Source organism: Phoxinus phoxinus (genome assembly GCF_949152265.1).
Source record: "Phoxinus phoxinus genome assembly, chromosome: 7".
In the NCBI taxonomy this organism is placed as follows: Eukaryota; Metazoa; Chordata; class Actinopteri; order Cypriniformes; family Leuciscidae; genus Phoxinus; species Phoxinus phoxinus.
Genome location: NC_136882.1, coordinates 28,632,293 through 28,652,038, shown reverse-complemented (window position 1 = coordinate 28,652,038; position 19,746 = coordinate 28,632,293). Strand labels below are relative to the sequence as shown.

General features: G+C 36.3%; 1 protein-coding gene across 5 annotated transcripts; it reads left to right on the top strand.

Moving 5' to 3' along the window:
- The first annotated feature begins 805 nt into the window (after nt 1–805).
- LOC307001630 (immunoglobulin-like domain containing receptor 2) lies at nt 806–18,858 on the top strand. Of its 5 annotated transcripts, XM_079618370.1 has the most exons (10): nt 817–948; nt 4,030–4,359; nt 5,877–5,996; nt 10,619–10,675; nt 11,557–11,703; nt 11,793–11,957; nt 12,929–13,042; nt 13,750–13,948; nt 15,117–15,777; nt 17,037–18,277. In XM_079618370.1, the coding sequence occupies exons 1-10, from the start codon at nt 903–905 to the stop codon at nt 17,070–17,072; spliced, it is 1,875 nt and encodes a 624-aa protein (XP_079474496.1). In that variant the 5' UTR covers nt 817–902; the 3' UTR covers nt 17,073–18,277. The 5 variants fall into 5 exon arrangements, with proteins under 5 accessions (XP_079474499.1, XP_079474496.1, XP_079474498.1 ...); XM_079618372.1 differs by lacking the exon at nt 12,929–13,042 and having other exon boundaries at nt 17,037–18,858; XM_079618371.1 differs by lacking the exon at nt 10,619–10,675.
- Nucleotides 18,859–19,746: the final 888 nt, after the last annotated feature.

Here is a 19,746-nt window from a genome sequence, read left to right as displayed (position 1 = left end):
TTCTTCTGTCTATCAGCTAAAGTAATTCATATTTTTATTATTGTATTTTTATTTGTAATTCACAAAATCATATTTTTATTCTTCTGAATCATGCATTTGTTCAGTCATTTTTTGGGCAGGTGTTCAGAATGGTGCTTAAGGACGATCAGTGACATCTCTCCACTTTTTTGTACATTTTTCTATATTGTTATAAGAATGGAAAAAAGCTTTGTTATGTGTTTATTTTTTTTTAATGAAATAGGCCCTACTTAATTATAATCATATATAATTTACAATCCTTATAATTCTGCATAATTTTTATGCGCTGATTATGACTTCTTTTTTTCTTCTTTTTTACGGCACAATGTTGGAATTTATAAAAATGTCTAGAACTAATTCTTGTTACACACCTGCTTGTCACATTCAAAATAAATAAATGATTTTCAAATATTGAATGTAGACTGTGTCTTTGTAACAAGAAATCGCTCTAAATTATTTCAGCTAACAAATAAGAAGCGTTATTTCCCAAACAAATCACACTTGAATTCTCCTTAAGTAGTTACAACACTATACTTTTTACGTTGAATGCAATATAGGCCTATTGCAGTATTTTTCTGAAAGACGCATCCACTTTAGAAGATGGGGAGACCGTGTCGGTGGCTGTTATTTAAAGTAGTTTCTGATAGTTCTTTGACAATTTTGCAATATATATCTTTATTTTTAAATAAAATTACATTTTCATCTCAACAGCCGTTAAGCATTGGTTTTAGTTGCAATTGTCAGAGTTTCTTTCCCCTTCAGTAAAGTGGTACAGTCCGCTCCTTCTAACCAGCGCGCAGAGCAGACAGAGATGAAGCAAGCGAATAACAGTCCGGGAGAAGATGGACTAGATAGCTGCAATATAAACCGCACTAAACTGGATCATGGTTTTGTTACACGGTTCCTGGATTCTATTCATACTATTTTCACGTAAGTTATTAGCCTGTTTTCCTTTTGGTCGTGATATAGAAATAGAAAACTGAGACAGACAACTAAGCAACAGGTTGAGAGCTTAGAGAACCTTGAGCCCGGCTTTATTTTTAGATTGATCACGGGTCCTCGCGACGGTTTTTTACTATAATCCATTTACACCTGACAAAACATTTATAATTTACAAATTTTATTAACATTTTTTATTTTATTTTTTTTAAAGGACAGTCTGTGGGGCACTTTTTTATTGTAAAAAAACTGTGTTATATTCAAAACTAAAAGTTAAAAACTTAATAAAATAATAAAATAAATGACTGATTTAAATAAAAAATGTAGCCTACATTTGCTCAACAATAATCTATATTATATTGATTAGTGAAGATTATAGAATGGCTGTATAAAAAAAATACATACATACATACATACATACATACATACATACATACAAACATACATACACGTATGCTAAATAAAAGTATATACATTTAAAAGACTTCACAGCTCAAGATTGTACTAGCCCAGATAGTATGATGAACATCTGAAACTTTTTTACATCCCAAAGTTGTTGTTGTGGAAGAGAAGAATTGTGGGAAGTGCTGCTGGAATGTGTGTCAGGGAGTGCAGCTGCATTGTATCAGTTCTTGAAGGGTGGACGCAACTGAGACAACACAATATATGATAGTTGTTTTATGAGCAAGTTAGTGGCCAACTTCGTGAACTAAAACTACACTTTTAAAAATCCCTCTCAAGTAGACAGTGTATGTGTGAATTTGCATAAACATTGTAGAGAAACGTTGTTTTGAGCTGTTGAATACTATTTGCAATAATATGTAATACATATACACCTCCCTATAATGGTTTAGTTAGCATCAGCAGCTCATTAACATACAATCAAGTAAAGTTTCCTGCTACTAACGGCTTGGTTTAAATCTCTGTAACCTAATTGGGTGTTCATGGAAGACTGAGTCAATGAGTGTATCTTATTGGTGGGAACTCAACATCCCCCTCCTGCACTTCTTAGTGGTCTTAGTGGGTGGGGGTTCACCATAATGCCAAACAATGAGTCAAACAGGCAAAAGGGAGGACAAAAGGAGGACCCCATCTACCCTGAACTGAGTATTAATGAATGTAATCAAGAATTCTCACCTACATTTCCCTCAGCAACATGATCATTCTAAAGTACAGTTGGAAAATGCTCAGGAAGCTGCTCTGTTTCCTCTAAGGCAACAATGAATGAGTGTAGATCTCATCCAGACATCTGTGATGACTGCACTTGTATATTTTTTTGCGGTGTGCTCCACCCTTTGACGAGAATTAGGGTGTCTCTGTGTTTGTGGGAGAGACCTCTCCTCTACTTGGACTAAACTTGATCTTTCATAAGAGTTTTCTCAGAATATTTGGGTTCCACCCCAAACAGTCAGAGCTACAGACGGTGACAGAAAAAAAAAACACAGCCCCCACCTCTGCGCCCCCTGCATAGCATGGAATTTAACTTTCTTTACTCGCACTTCTCTTTCTTTCTCTCTCTGTCTGTGTTTTTCACACCAGCAGATCCTCCTCTCGGGCACTTCTCCGATTTTGTCCAGCTTTCTGTTCCATAATCTCCCACACACGGCTGGACAAATACACTCTTTCATGCTTAGACACACACACACACTCAAATGCTGACTGACTGGATCCAGATGTTTTTAGGGTTGTTTTCAGGTCATCTCACCTTGTAATCTCTAGCTGATTCCCTTTGGAATGGAGAGTGACTAAGCATTTTCCAAAAGAGGCAATGAGCAAAATCAGTTCTTTTTTGATGCACTGGTTAGTTAGGCCTAGTCTGGGAAAGGGCTTTGGGTAATGAACAACACATGCCTGTCTCTGACACTATGAAACGTACCATTAGACTCAAACACCATAATACTAATCATGAACAGGTCAGTAGTCATTACAGTTGCCGCTGAAAGCTCACTGTATCTTGGAATTTGCATTACTCTCTTTGCTCATGGGTGTGTTTGCTGATCCACTAAATTCCACAAAAAGGAAAGGATGCAGTTTTGTTTCTCATTTTTTATGCATTCGAGGCACCAAAACAACTTTTTGTTGTTGATAAATTAGAAATATTACCCTACAACAAAATTAACCCAAAAGTAGCTTATTTTAAACACCCAATGTCAACCAGTTAATATGGTGATTTTGTCATGTTTGATACATTTGATCATGTTTGACTGTATGCAAAAATTAAAAAGTGTCATCATTTTGTTAAAACAGCTAAAACAGTTTTTTTAACAATCAGCTAATTATATATAACATACAAATACTAATATACAAATCATACACATTTATTATAATTGTGACACCAATGTAATACAATTACTTTAAATGACAGGATTAACTAATTAATTAATATTCAGTTTCTCAATGTTTTACCCAAATTGTAGTGTTGACTTTATTTTCAACAAGCTCAACCTTCAGTATTGTTACCCAAGTTATTACAAAACAAATATAATATTTATCAGTAACTAAACCAACATTTGTATAGTTTTGGCATAGTTTTTGTCTTTATTAAAAATCCCACAAAACAGGGTTCTGAATTGCATTTAGATGTCCCAAAAAGTGTGTGTTTGTACACGTTTTTTTCTTAATTCTAACTGTTTTTCTTCTAACTGTCGAAACAGCAAAACAAATATGCTGACATAAGTGGTTTCAGAAATAAACCTGCCATTATACACTGAGGATCTTTTTAAGTCATTCTAACCAATACAAACTCACACATGCACCTTGTTATTATGACATGATGCACGACAAACGGAGAAAAAAAGTGTTATAAAACCTGGCTCAAAATAACAAATGTTTGATATTCTCCTCTAAAGCTAAAAAATTAAAGTCTGTGCCCATCATGCACACGGTTTTCTGTGAAATCTGCTGACTGGTTCTGACTTTCATTAACTAGCTTTGACTACTAGCGTCCATACAGGGCAAAAATCTAGGCAAAGGGTGTTTAGTGTATAGCCTTAAATGTAATTGTGTTGCTGTCATTCAGTAATAATGTTTTTTTCCTCACTATAAACATATTTCTCTCTCTTTTTGGCACAGTGCAAAGTTGTAATGGTGTACAGGTGATCGTGAAAGATGAGAAGAAGATTTCCATGCTGTTCTCCTCCATTGTTCTTCCGTGTCATTACACCACTCACTCCACTCAAACCGCAGTGGTACAGTGGTGGTACAAGTCTTACTGTACAGACCGCACTCGGGATTCCTTCACCTTTCCTGAGACCCTGGGGGTCCGGGTATCTGATCTGGGAGCTACGTCTCATCTGGACTGCTCTGACAAGGGCCGCACGGTCCGCATCGTGGCCTCAGGACAGGGAGCTTCCATGACCTTAGCAGAACACTACAAAGGAAGAGATATCTCCATCATTAACAGTAATGTCTTTGTTGTCTTATAACTGCACTTTTTTGCTGGAGGTTGTTTAGCTTGATTAGAGGTTAGGTTTTGTTGAATATAAGGCAGAATATTGTCATGAATATGATCATAAACTTATAAATCTTTATAGTTTTTAAAGATCAATAAGTGGCACACTTAAATTACAGCATTAGTCAGTTGGAAAGTGAAATTTCAAACTTAATGACTCACAAAGGGGACTTCCATGGTCATTTATTAACTAGACAATTCAACAGGTTAGTGTCAAACACAAAATGGTAAAAAGGTCAACAAGTTGGCAACCTTAACAGTCAAATAACAATTAAATAACATCATGATTAGAGGGATTTATGAAGCAACGCTGGCATAATAACATATACAAATCTAAGTTACACTTAAAAATGCATACATTTCTTCATTACATTAGAAGTGGAATTTATTTAAAAGAAGACAGCTCAAGCATGCTTGACAGTTAAGTTTCATAGGTTTAAAACACTGGTGTTCGTAAGTTTGGGTTGGGTACAAATGTTTATGTTGTCTTATCCTCTTATGCTCACCAAGGCTCCATTTATTTTACAATACAAATAAGTAAAAGCAGTAATATGAAATATTATTACAATTTAAACAATTTATTTTTATATTTTCAAATGTCTTTACTGTCACATGATCCTTCAGAAGTGATTCTAATATGCTATATAAGGTATTAGCAATGTTAAAAACAGTTTGTGGTAGTGTAGATAATATGATAAACTACACATGGGGTTACTCTTCTTGGGCACCTGTGTGAACTGACATCATACATCCACAAACATGCCCTTGGGATCAGTTGGTTAAAAGTAACTGCAAAATGACTCCGAAAAATGACATCAGTTCTGAGAAAAAGTCTAGCATAATTTGTTTTCAGATGCCACTTATTTAATATTTCTTTTTAATGCAATGACTTCATAAAATGATACTTGTGGCTTAATGGTCCAAATATTTCTTGGGGCCATAAATGTAATAAAATCATCTTGTTACATTATTATTACATTTTGAGCCTCCTCTATACGCTCAAGTCTGCAATTTTGTGTGTAAACCCACTATCTCCCTAGGAAGCCCAGCCGATTGTGCTGTGTTTTCCTGTTCCTTAAATAGGGCTGGTTTTTTTTAGGTTGCACAATGGTCAGGGGGCTGGACCTCATAAAGGTCTCACAAAACACCCCCGCGGCTTTCCTTATCAAACGCAAACACCCTCTCGTCTGACTTTAGCCATTAAAGCTCTCCCTCCTCCAGTCACCTCTCCAACAAAGACCATAGTCTATGATTGTTCTGACAAAATATAACAGATAGATAATGTGTATGAATGATGTGTTGTTCTCACTGAATAAAAACATTAAGTGCTAAAAGTGACTGATGTAATTCAGATCAAACAAACTGCGCAATGTTACGATGTAAACCAAAAACGAAAAAATATTAAAACTAAATAAATGTTTTAAATTTGGGTTAATAATATGAGTATAATATTTTCTGGCCTTTTCAGAAGCAGATCTGCACATTGGACAGCTGCAGTGGGGCGACAGCGGTGTGTATTTTTGTAAGGTGACCATCTCTGATGATCTGGAAGGGAAAAATGAAGGCCAGGTGGAGCTACTGGTGCAGGGTGAGTCTCATGAGTACTTTAGCTATTCTCTTAAAGTTGTGAAGAAACGTTCTTCCAGTAATGTTGTTTTTATACTTTATTTTTATACAACTTTTTAGTACTAAGTAACAGTCAACACAGGGTATTTACGTGGAAATGTTTTCAAAATGTAACATTTAAGAAAAAATAATACTCAATAAAAGTAATTTTATTAAAACATTTGTTCAAAGTTATGGTCTTTCATAATGTTCTCAGAGATTTAGCTCAAAAACATTTATATGTTTGCCTAACGCTTGTTTAAATGTTACTACTTTTTAGGAAAAAATTAAGTGAACATTCAAAAGTAACTGTCAGGACTTTTGTTGTGTTTCCTGTTTCTTATGCCTTGCTTGTAGTTTTTCATGGTGATTAATTCTATAATTGTTCCCAGGTGTGTCTTGTTAGCTTGTTACCCTTGTTAGTCGATGTTTGGTGTTACATGTAGATGGTTTGCGTTCTTCTGTTCCTTGTGTTTCCTCGCTTGTTGTGTTCCTTAGTTCTTAGTCTCAGTTTATGTTTTGTATTTTTGCTCAAAATTCTGTCAACCCTGCACATAGATCTGGTCGATCTCTTTTGTTCCCGCTAGGCTAGCATTACAATAACGTTCCCATTATGTTTGCAAAATGATAACATGAAATGTTCCCTTAACGTTTGCATTACCAAAAAAGAAAGTTCAGAAATAACGTTTTTGGGATCTTAATGGGAACATATTTTTGTTAGATGGGTATAACATGGTTTTCAAAAATTCTGATCTGTTAAATATGCTTGTAATAGTGTCAGTGAATGCTGGTCACACTTTAGATTAGGGTTCAATTCTCACTATTAACTAATTATTAACTAAGACTTTTGCCTCAATAAACTCCTAATTACTGCTTGTTAATAGTTGGTAAGGTAGTTGTTAAGTTTATGTATTGGGTAGGATTAAGGGATGTAAAATAGGGTCAATAAGGCATTAATATATGCTTTATAAGTACTAATAAATAGCCAATATCCTAGTAATGTGCATGCTAATAAGCAACTAGTTAATAGTGAGAATTGTACCCTAAATTTAATGGTAACGCTGTGCTTTAGGGACTCCCAATATATGTGATTTATTTATAGAATTCTCAATGAAAAAGTGGCATGCTCTCTAAGACCTTGCTTTCCAAAAGTGTTTACTTTTGTGTGTGGATGCTTGGTTGTTGTATCTAAATAATTGTTAATGCCAATCCCTCACTGAATTCCTGAGTGCACTTACAAGCGCTACCATGGCAACAACTGAACGGTGCATGCTTCTCAACATGGCTCAGATCCTTAATAAGAGAAGCTATTGTTCATTTGTGCCCTGGCAGATCAGGACAACCTCACATATTTTACACGTCCTGGACAGGATCACTGCAGAGAGAAACAATTCATTTGGTGCTGTGGGACGGACCCCAACAGAATAAGTTATTTCTGTTTCGGCTGGACAAAGCAAAGTCAGATGCCTCATGCCAGACAAAGAGTAAATAACTGGCCGTCATCGACATGAGCAATATAAGCCACTTCTTAAGCCGTTTCCATGGGAACGAAGGGGGTTTCAGGGGCCGGAGGATGCCAGGGCCTCCAAAACAGTCCTGTGCGGTGAAGAGAAAAATAACATGAGAGGGTTAGAGCTTACACAGGAGGATCAACGAGAGTGTTATGTAGGCGCTAAGAAGTGGAGGAAGTCTCTCCTGCCCTCTGAGTAATCAAGATTTAATTGGTTTATAAAATGGAGAGTATAATATTTGACTTTGAACCAGACACTCCCAATTTCATCACACTTGCGGTGTAGTCATATTTTAATTACTGTTTAGCTATTGATTCTTAGTGATGCATGCTAAAGAAAAGCAACACTATTACTCAGAATTAGGAATTGCACTGTAATTACCAGTCATTTATTACAATACCGTATTCAGAGTTTTACTGTGATATCAATACAGGTGAAATTAATCAGTACAGTTTTACTATGAAATCAAAATGTATAACAAAACTCAGCTGTTCATAATAATAACTCACTTTTTACAACAGAAATTTGTTAGCTTACCTAAGCAAATGCCCTCATTTTTTATAGGTAATACAACAAATTACTGGGAAAAAAAAGGTTAATCTAAACCGGACCAGTTTCGTTCGACATTTTGGGGCCAGATTTACTAAACATAGCACAATCCATTAAAAGCGTCGATGGGAGTGGAAAGTTCTGCACGCAATATACTGATGACGTGTAAATTAGCGTCTGGTTTAAGACATGCTTTTTGGGGACGTTAAATAACGGCACACATACCTGTAAATTGACTAGTGCAAACGCATTATTTAACGCCCCAAAAAAGCATGTCTTAAACCAGACCTTAATGTGCACTGCTCTTGGTAGATTGCGTTGTGTGGTCTCCTCCCATCATTTTTTCTCAAAAATAACTGTGTCGACAATTTTTCAATGCTAATTTTTCCATGCATGTCTTTAGTAAATCCTGACAGTAGTTTTAAACGCCAAAAGAGGGTTTGCGCTGGCGCAAGCTGTTAGTAAATCTGGCCCTTGGAGTTAAGTATTCCCTTGAACCATACTTGCTTTTCATTAGTTTTCTCCCAGTCAACATCAAAGTGTTTCAGAACACAATTGGTTGTAGGGTGTATTTCAAAAAAGGGATAGTCCACCCAAAAACAAAAAGAAGTCTTTATTCTCTGAATCACAAAAGATGACATTTTGAAAAATATCTCAAGTGTTTTTTGTCCATACTAATTCATTGGGGATCAATGTTGTTTTGTGCCCCATGGACTTCCATTTTATGGACCAAAATAAAATATCCTGTTTTGTGTTCCACAGAACAAAAAGTCATACAGATTTGGAACAATAACAGAATTTAAAATTTTGGGTGAACTATCCCTTTAAGTCTGGTAATAACTCTCTTCATGTTTTTTTCCGTCTCTTCATGAGGTCCCCTTTACTCTCAAGTTACGCTTGGTTTAATGACTGTAACGGAGGAGTAGAGGAGATGGAGGTGGATATTATTTTTCCTCTTCCTGTCTGCCAGCTAAGCACTTTCTGTCACTCAGGGATAAATCTGCTCTGACAGTGGGCAGATTTGTTTACAACACCCTCTCATTCAGTTTAAAGACTTGTAGCTTTTTGTTAAGAATTGTACAATACGTCTGTGTTCACGAAATTTAAAGTCGTGATGAAATAGCAACAGATCTTTCCTTCCGTATTGTCACGTACATCCAAGTGAAACGGATTATTGGAAAAAAAAGTGGGGACTTGATTCTATCCGTCGGTTGTTGATTGGATGGAGGCGGATCTAAATGCAAACTTGTAGTCGATTGTAAGATAGGAGTGGGACTAAAATGATTGGAGACTTCCAGAATATGTCACCAGAGAGAAGATGGAGTTTTGTAAGTTTGGACATTTTGATTTAAAAAAAAATCACAAGGGCAAAATAAAAAAGTAATTAAACATATGCACTGAATTTTCATTTCATGCTAACTTTAACAGAAAAGATCCGGTCTCCTGCACACTTGTTGCATTATGAATGGCATTCAGACATAACATTTCAGGTTTTAGGCTAAACATTGAGGCCAGTTTAGATGGTGAGAATGCTCTTTATTGTTGGCAGTGTGCCAGCCATTGACAAAGTATTCTCAGTGTAAAATAGACTGTACATGTAAGGCCACCCCCTCATTTCGCTCTCAGGGAAGATCTTTGTTGAAGGTAATTGGACAGTGCTCTGGGACACCTTTTAATTCCATACAATGCCAACACTGTCTCCATGGTGATGACGTACCCTTGCCCCCTTTCAAGATGGTTAATGAGGCTGTGTGATTAATTAGTCTCCCATATTCTTCCACTGTCTCCCCCACTGAAGCCCCCCTCTACCTCATCTCTTTCCCACTCTCTCCATTCGTGCACATTAGTGAACCTGATCTGTTCTCAAGCCAAATATAAATACTGAACGCATGTACACATCTACATTAGCATAAGCCCTGGGAACCAGAAACATGTCAACATATCATTACTGCTAGTAACCACTACAGAAACACAGCACTGGCCTAAAGTTAGTTACTCATCCACAGAGGATTTTGACCTTTCACCTTTTCCTTGGCAAACCTTTTCCTGCAAACAAACACACCTATGCACATACACTACCAATCAAATGTTTGGACACAGCCATACCGTCTTTATTAGTAGTTTTTTTTTATATTACAGAATAATAGTACAGTCATCAAAGGTATGACGTAACAAAATTGGAAGTATAGGGATTTTGTAGTGACCAAAATTGGTATCCAATTAATATAAATTCATTGAATTGTGTCCAAACTTTTGACTGGTACATATACATGCAGACTTATACTTTTGTATTCTTGAATAAAATATCAGACATTGTACTTGATTTAGTCTGAACTGACTAAAAGGCCAATCATGTTTAAAACCACAGATCAAAGTTATCAAATCAGCTTTCAACTTACACTTTTGATTAATCCACAGCCACTAACAGTGTAACTTTTTCCATAATAACACACACTCACACAAGCCTTTGCCCACGACTCTAAACTTTGAACTTTCACCTGCTGCCCACTGCTGCTGTTCATATCTGATCTTCTCCCTTCTCCAGGTAGGACAGGTGTGCTGGATGACATCTTGCCTGAGTTTGATTTGGAGATTATGCCAGGTACGCCTGCCATACCTCTTTCTTCCCCTTTCCTTTTCAGTGGGTGCTCTCACGCAGGTCCTTTTCAGTTAATCTGCTTTATCCTCTGCTACAATCAACAAACTCCATAATGCCTGATCTGTTCCCTCTGAAAACAACAAATGATCATTCAAAATTTCAGGACATAATCAGTTCAGCATGACATTACTGTACATTATACATACTGTACATGCATGACGTAATGCATTATATTACTGCATACCTTTAAGTAACTTAATCACATGATTGTTACTTTTCCGATTCACCAACAAATGACTCTTATGAGCCAGTCCTTTTAATGAACCATTCAAAAAGACTCATGAACTCTGTTGAAAGGGGTTATCGTTTGAATCAGTCTGATGGATACGCCAGAGATCAGAAACATCAAGTTTCACTTTAGTAATAAATGTGTACGCAAAATAAATATTATAACTTAAATATCGAATCTAGAATCTAATTCATAATTTTGTATTGATACCCAGCTCTGGTATTATGGTGTAAATTCATAAACAACCAAAAATGTTACTTTACTCTTTTATTTTATTGTATTTATGTCGTAAGTGCATAGAGACATAAATATGAACATTCTTGAGAATGTACAGTAAAGTATCTGTGTTAAGAAAAAGGTCTGTAATGTTTGCCGTTGGAATTTTAACACCACACCCAGAGGAAATTCATCATTAGCCCTGTAGACAGTCCAGATAAGAGGTTCTGCATCATTCACACTCTCCCATGTGGTTGGTCATGATCAGAGACTTCACATCCTGTGGGCAAAAAATAATTTTAGGACAGCACTTCCTTCAGAATCTGCTTGTGCCACGGAAACCAAGTTTCCTGATGAGTCTTTCTTGTCTCCCTTATAGAGTGGGTGTTTGTGGGAGTTGTCGTCCTCGGTAGCGTTCTCTTCCTGTTGTTGGTTGGGATCTGCTGGTGCCAGTGTTGCCCTCACTCCTGCTGTTGTTATGTACGCTGTTGCTGCTGTCCTGATACATGTTGCTGTCCAAAACACTGTGAGTACACAAACACACACACATGCATACTTCACGCATTGTTCGTATTCACAACCTGAACATTTTTTTTTTCACTTTTGACTTCTCAGTATATGAAGCAGGAAAGATGGCAAAGAGTGGCCAACCTCCTCAGATTGCTATGTATCAACCTTACTACGTTCCTGGTGTTCCTGTGGTCCCTCCAGCCCCTCCATCCATCATTGAACCCAAGTTGTCTATAGTGCCTTCTTCAGTACAAAACAATATAGCTGGACGTAAGTGAAAATGCAACAGCATGTGTAAAGTCTTTGCTTTTCCTTTAAACACATCTCTCCAATGCATGTCTAGTGAAAATGCATCTGCATTTGATTGAACAACTTATGTCTGCATCATCTAACTCAAATCAAACTCGACTAACATCCTCTTCAGCTGGTACTGTAACTTTCGTCTTCATGTTAAAAAACAGGCTAAGGTATTTAAAATTGGAAGGAATTGTGGTTGGATGAGATGAGAGTGTTTGCTGTATTTGAGTATGAGTGAACATGAGCTAACAACAGTAGACAAAGACTTGGAAGTAGAATCTTTAGTTTTGAAGATGCTGGCAGTGGAACAAGCTAGCTGGCATTGGGAATGAAGCAGTTGTTTTGTCTATGGGATTGGTGAATGGTTTCACACTGTGTGCGATTTGTATCAACAAGTAAAACATTTCCTGTCAGCTGAGTGGCACACACTGAAGGGGAATTGGTTCAGTAAAAGTCTATGGTTCTTCTCATGTGTGGATGGCATTTTTAAACTTTGTTTGCAAATGGTTTACAGTTTAGAAGTTGAATTTAAAGGTTTTTACTAATGTATTAATGTATTATTTACTTGTTAATTTATTAACAAGTTTTAACGTTTAATTTTATGGATAGGAAAACATTTTTATACACAGTTTATTTCTCAATTTAAATAATTTATTTATTTATAGTTTTACGTTTTAAAGTTAAAGTTATATGAGTTGGATTGCAGGTGGTATGCGAGGAAGACAGGGTTTTGTGCTAAAATGGATCAGTTTAATGAACTTGTCCTGAAATCCAGTAATTGCATAAATATAGTGCGCAATATTCTAAAACGGTTTGCATGCTTCTGTAAAGACTTAACTAAGTATTGTGTGAGTGTTACGTGCGTGTTTTAACCTTTAATAATGCGCAGTATGTGTGATAATATGGACACAGTAGCAACACACAGGTCATGTGTGTGTCCACAGAGCGCAGTGGCTATCGACTCCAGGCCAGTCAGGGTCAGGACGCTATGAAGGTTGTGTACTACGTAGAGAGGGACCTGGCGCAGTTCCACCCTACCAAGGGGGCCTGTCATCCATGTAAGCCTGTATGCAGTCAGCATGTTTCTGTATTTGTGTGAAAAAGGAAGGCTGAATTTTCATTTTAAAGTTGAGTCAGTGAAAAGCTATGTAACAGTGGTCAACTGACACACCTTATGACATATTCATATCATCATCACTGTCCTTTTAAAGGTCCTATGTGTAGTTTATGCCACATTAGCAGCACTAAATCGAAGTGCAAAAATAATGATCGTTTCCAATCTAAACTCACCCATGGAACTGCCTTTAAAAATCATGGGATAGTTCACCCAAAAAAATGGAAAATCTGAAAAATCATTTACTTACCTTTATGTTGTTCCAAACCTGTACGATTTTTATCTTCTGTGGAAAACAAGAGAAGATATCTTAAAGGATGTCACGCTTTCATAAAATTAAAACCATCAAAACATCTTCTATGTGTTCCATAGAAGAAAGAAAGTCATACGTTTGGAACGGCATAAGAACTAGTAAATAATGACATAGTTTTCATAGTTTTTTAGATGAACCATCCCTTTAAAATAAATCTGTGATTGTGCATGCTTCTTGATCAAAATTCATAATATTCTAACCAAGTACATCGTTTCTGCCGTATAACGATCTTCTGCTACAGGCTATAGACAATGGCAATAGATTTGTGTTGTTTATGTGAATGTTATCATAAAAGAAAAGCAGAACATAATGCCCATAATCATGTAATCATGTAACAGCTGGCAGCCTATCGGAACTGAGCTCTCTGCATGATGGTGACGTAGACTTCAGACAGACCTATCGGCAGGTCCAGAGGAAGGCTCTACCACCCATCAGTGACCACATTGATGAGGCGCGTCTCCGAACAGCATCGATCGGCCATGGGCTCCGTCCCTCACATTATCAGAGCAATCACTCGCTGGATGAGCATGACAACAGGTACAATTTGTGAGTGTGTGTGTGTATGACCTAATAATTTAGGACAGGTGGTCTGTGGACACATTAAATTGATCAAAAGTGACAGTAAAGACATTATCAGTGTTACAAAATATTTCCATTTCAAATAAATTCACCCATTCATCAAAGAATCCTGAAAAAAGGATTTATTACGATTTCCACAAAAATATTAAGCAGCAAAACCGTTTTCAACACTGATAATAATAAGTAATGTTTCTTGAGCTCCAAATCAGACTATTAAAATGATTTCTAAAGGATCATGTGACACTGGAGCAATGATGCTGAAAATTCAGCTTTACCATCGCTGGAATAAATTACATTTTAAAATATATTTTAAATAGTTACAATATAAATTTTTTTACTGTATTTTTAATCAAATAAATTCAGCGTTGATGAGGGTAAAATACTTTGAAAACTTTTGAAAAATCTTACCAACCCCAAACTTTTTAACTTTTAAGGGCCCGATATACTTCAAATGAAATCGAACTGTTGTGACGTCATTTTGAACAAAATCATGGAAAAAATAAGTTTGTTTGGAGTTTGTTTTGGGAGTTGGAAACAGCTTGCCAGAAAAGTTTGCGTTGGCTGGTAAACACCCTCGAGCTACCATTGGTCCATGATGATTACGTAATAGTCAGGTGTGCGCTGACTGAGCCTCCGCCTTCTTTGACGTGATAATCTTCTCAGGGTTCATTTCTTCTGTTCAGTCTGTCGAAGTCTGACGTCCGCGAGTAAAAACATGAACACATTGGAGAGCCGCTTTATAGTAGAAAATGTAGTTGTAATTCTAATTGATTTTTTTTTTTCAATACTGTTAATAATCTGCTTACCAGTACTTACTAAGCAATACATCATGTAAAGGGGTATAGTGATGTAACTTGACTGGAGTGCTAAATTGCAGAGCTTGTGCAAACTTATCCTTATCACTATGATCAGACGCTTGCTTAACAGCTGTTTTCTCCCCACTGTCATTTCTGTCATTTATTTTATTGTTGAAAGTGCACAGCACATATTTACATATTCATCTAAATGCCGCTCTCAGAATTGTTCCCTTATTTACCCCTAAGCGAAGTACTAAAAAGAACGCCGTGAGTATATCGGGTCTTTACTGTTTATGTGTGTACTAATAATATCATGACTGTTTGTGCAGGTGGAACTGTCGCTCTGAGCACCTGCCACGCAAAGCCTTTGACGGCAGGGGGCGCACGGGGTCACTAGATGAGCTGGAAGAGTTCGCTATTTCGTATGGCCCACACGGTCGACGAAGAGGTGATTTTCGTGGACCTCAGCGAGACTTCGAAATGTCTCCACGGTCGCGGGACCATCCCCCGGCATACAGAGACGGGCCACGATATTCTCGTGAGGATGACGATAACAACTGGCGCCGCCGAGGCTCGCCACCTTCCCCACCAAAAAGACGTGACGCAGGCGGCAGTGAGCGGTATGTTGCTCGTCAGAGGTCGTACGACGATGCCTACCTGAACACTCTACTGGAGCGCAAGGCTAGGGGCCACGGAGAGCGGGGTGGGAGGGCTGATGATGACAGCGACACTCCCTCAAAAGGCAGTTCCAAGAAGAGCAGTGACTGTCACCAAAGCAGATCACCTAGCAACCGCCCCGAGGAGGATGAATCTTTACCACCGTACTCTGAGAGGGAGGTGGAGAGATTTAGAACTGAAGAGCTTATAGCGAGAGAACGGTACAGGACTGCTGATCCCGGCATGCGCCCTTTTTCATACACACGTCCGGCTCAAGGACTGTCCCATACGCTACAGGAGCGCAGGGAGGACAGGGACAAACCCAGGAAACTGGTGAGTTACTTATAACGGTCTGCCCTGGTTTCTGTACATTAAAGGGTGGAATAAACTTTCTCCAAGACGAGATGTTTGAGATTCCATGAATATGAAATGTAAAGTCCCAAATATTAAAGAGCACAAATTACAAAGTGTTCTATCCTTGAAAACAAGCTGTATCTTGTCAAATAACATCTCAACTCACCAGCCATGAATGTTTCATTCATATACATAATCTGAAAAAGAGTCCCAACATCAGTTTCAGAAAATCATGCACTTCTCAGAACTGTGGCCTTTTGAGTTATGCAAGGTCAAATCAAGCTTGCAACATCTCTCAATCTCATTCCCTGCTATAAAAGGGCAAAAATTACATTTACATACAAGATTTGTTCTTACAGCTTCAGATTTTAAGGAGCTAGTAGACTGACGGGTAAAATTATGATGTTTAGTTAGTAGCTACCTGTTTTGATATTTGAAACAGAATTTCCTATTTCAGACTTACAGTTTTTAATTACCATTAAAAATAACTGGAGTAATGGCTGCTGAAAATTCAGCTTTGCCATCTCAGGAATAAATTACATTTAAAAAATATATTAAAATAGAAAACAGTTATTTTTAATTGCAATAATATTTCACAACATTACAGACGTCACTGTATTTTTTTTTAATCAAATAAATGTAGCCTTGGTGAGAATAAGAGACTCCTTTCAAAAACTTTAAAAAATCTTACCGAACCAAACTTTTGAACAGTAGTGTATAATAAAAGAATATAGAAATAAAACTTTATTTCTTGCAATTGTGACTAGGCTATATCTAAAAAACGTCATGACTTTATATCTTGCAATGTGACTATTTCTTATTTTATCTCACAATTACCTTTTGCGAATTACAATTACCTATGTTTAAACCTGAAGAAACATACTTGCGTAGCCTAGATTTTTTTTTGATTTTTTTTAATGTCAATTATTTTCCAAAGAGTGTCTCAGAGAGATCTGAATATGAAATGATTTTAATTGTACAGTATGTTATTTTGTGTATGCTGAAATGTAAATCATATTCTTAACAAGAATGTATGCAAGTCTGCTTTGAATAATCAAAAAGTTTGATTTCTCGGGCAGGGTTTATGTGTTTGTTTTGTTTGCCTGAATGTGCCATAAATGGCATCACTAACTCTAATGGGCTGCAAGTTCTGCATTACACTGGCACACTAACAACGCATCTGCAAACGCGCCATGCTAATGGGTGTCTAATGTGTGGCTCTTGGTGTTTTTTAACAGACCACTCATCTAAGCAGAGACTCTCTAATTGTGTGACGTCCTCAGACTGAGCTGACATCATACTAATAACATCACCATCAAGCTGAAGAGAAATGCCCCAGACACTAAGCATCAATTAGTCAGCAAGACACATTTTATACAGGATCATGAAGAGATTAAGAACTTTTGCTGGTCACGGACATGAACGTAGTGTGTGTGTGTGTGTGTGTGTGTGTGTGTGTGTTTTTCTATATTGCTTAATTATGACCTACTTTCTTCATAAGTCCTCGAGACTGCCGCTGCACTAAAGTTATGTTAAAAAGGACTTTAAAATGGTGCAGATGATATTCAAGTGTTCTAAACATTCCTTTGTATTTTTTATATATCTTCAGTACTGTAATGGGACACTGTCTCTGATATTTCAATATGGCCTTTTGTTTGCACTGTACTATACAATTGTGTCAGTGTTCATCAGTTGGCTGACTCTCAAGGGAAGCATGTGTTTGTGCTTTTTATAATGTGCCATTTATTTCCATGGTTTATAAATAATTTTGATATGACTGTCAAAGATGAAAATGGGGTTTCAAGCAGTAAAAAATAAGTGTAATACAGCTTTAAATTTTGTCCCCCCCCCCCCCCCCACCATACATTAGAATGTGTCCTGTTTATTTTTATAATTTTCTGAGCAAAAGAAAATTACTCGTACATTTTTTACCATGATTTACAGAAGACACCAAATGTTATTCAGTGTAACAATAGTTTATATACCAAATTGTTTTACATTTTTATTCAAACAAAAATCATTTGATGACAAATTAAAATACTTATTTTAGGATCACAGTGCAGCCCCCAAATATTAATTAATTGTATTTTTTATATATATCTTTACACTGCCACTATCCTTCAAACAACTAGGTTTTACCCACTTGTCAGCAAGAAGTTTTTGTAAGGAAGTAAAAATCATCTAAAATATAATACAATTTATATTGTTTTGTATATTTTAAAAAGTTCAGGTCAGAATAAGTGTATCTGTTACACTGAATTATCATGGTTTGTTACTCTTAATGCCATTTTGCCAAAAAGGAAGAGAATATTGCTATTGTTCCTGCATTGTCACTGCATCATTACATTAGTTTTAATAATATTCATGAGTAAATTATGTCAGATGCCATTATTGTCACTTAGCTTGTCACTTTGTTGCAGCTTGCAGATATGTTTATGAATACTTCCTGTTTGCCAATAAATTACTTTACCAGGATGGTATTTTGGGTGGAGAATCCCCTAAATGGCCTCTTTTGAACTTTCAGAAGTAACTCTCTCCAGAAATATTAGTAAGCTATTATTCAGACAATTGAAATCCTCAATACCTTTCTCATTTTCTTACTAAAACTGCTGCCCAAGCTACTGGGTCTGCATTTACTTTTTGGCTTTTTACAGCTCTCTCTAATAATGGGCATCTAAAAATAAATCAATAACACAAATAAAACAATACAAAAATACCATTAAATAAGAATTAAATGTTACACATATTTGTCAGTGCCTAACATTCCTCATTTATCTGTAATATAAATAAGATGCTTAAATCATCTATACAGTGATACTGTCATTCAGTGTAAGGATGACACTGTAATTTGCAAATACACTTTGAATTCACTGAATGACAAGTGGTTTAGGTTAACAGAATGAAAAGGTGAAATTATCAAATATTTAAGAGTGATAAACTCCCTTTTCAGCAGTGCCTAAGGATCTTCAGGGTGTCTTTTGATGATGTCACAGCCTGTTGACAATAATTATTTAAAAAAAATAATATTTCAGAATGGCTTCTGGTTATGTCATACCTTAAATTAAAACCCAATAAGACAGTTCTTTTAAAATAACACAGCCAACACTTATTTGAAAATGATTAGAAAACAAATTTATGGTTTTCAACGTTTATTTAAAGACATAGTGGTAAAATCAAAGTGCGGACCATTACACTAAATGAAAATTTTACACTTTGGAACATTAGTTCACGAAAAACATTTTTCGCGAAAGTTATTTTAAACATGAAAGTAGACACTTTTTTAAAATGTAATATGTTTTTTATGCATAACATTTAATTTGATGTGGACACCAAAATAGTGAGGTCTTGTCTTCGACACTTGCTCTCTGTTTTATTATTTTATTATTAGGCTATTATTTATTATTATATAAAAAAAAAAATTCAGATAACCTTTCTTGAGGGAATGGACACTTACTTCTTTGCTCTTCAACAAACATAGGAAAACAAATAAGACATTTTCCTCACCAATACAAAATCAAGGTCAAGCAGGAAACTAGACAGGACACAGTAAAGGAAAGGATGCTTCTTTACAGGATGAGATTACAATACCAGGAAACAATCTGATACGAGTCCTCACAGGTGTTTAGTGGTCAAACGTTATGCTCAGATCTCAGTATATTTTCAAAGTCATACATTGTGCTATAGTTGATAGTTAAAAAAGATAGGCCTATTTAATTATTATTAACGATTAATCATTTAAAAAAATTCACTGCCAATAAGATGTTTAGGCATATAGTTACCAAAAACGTCGCAAATCCCCATATTAATAATAAATGTGTGGCATTTTACAGTAGTTGAATGAACACAACTTATTCAGAACTTAAAGCTGGAATCAGTTTACCAAATAGTTCACCCAGTCTAAGCTGGTCTGAGCTGGTTTGCTGGTCTCCACCACATTTAGGCAGGCTT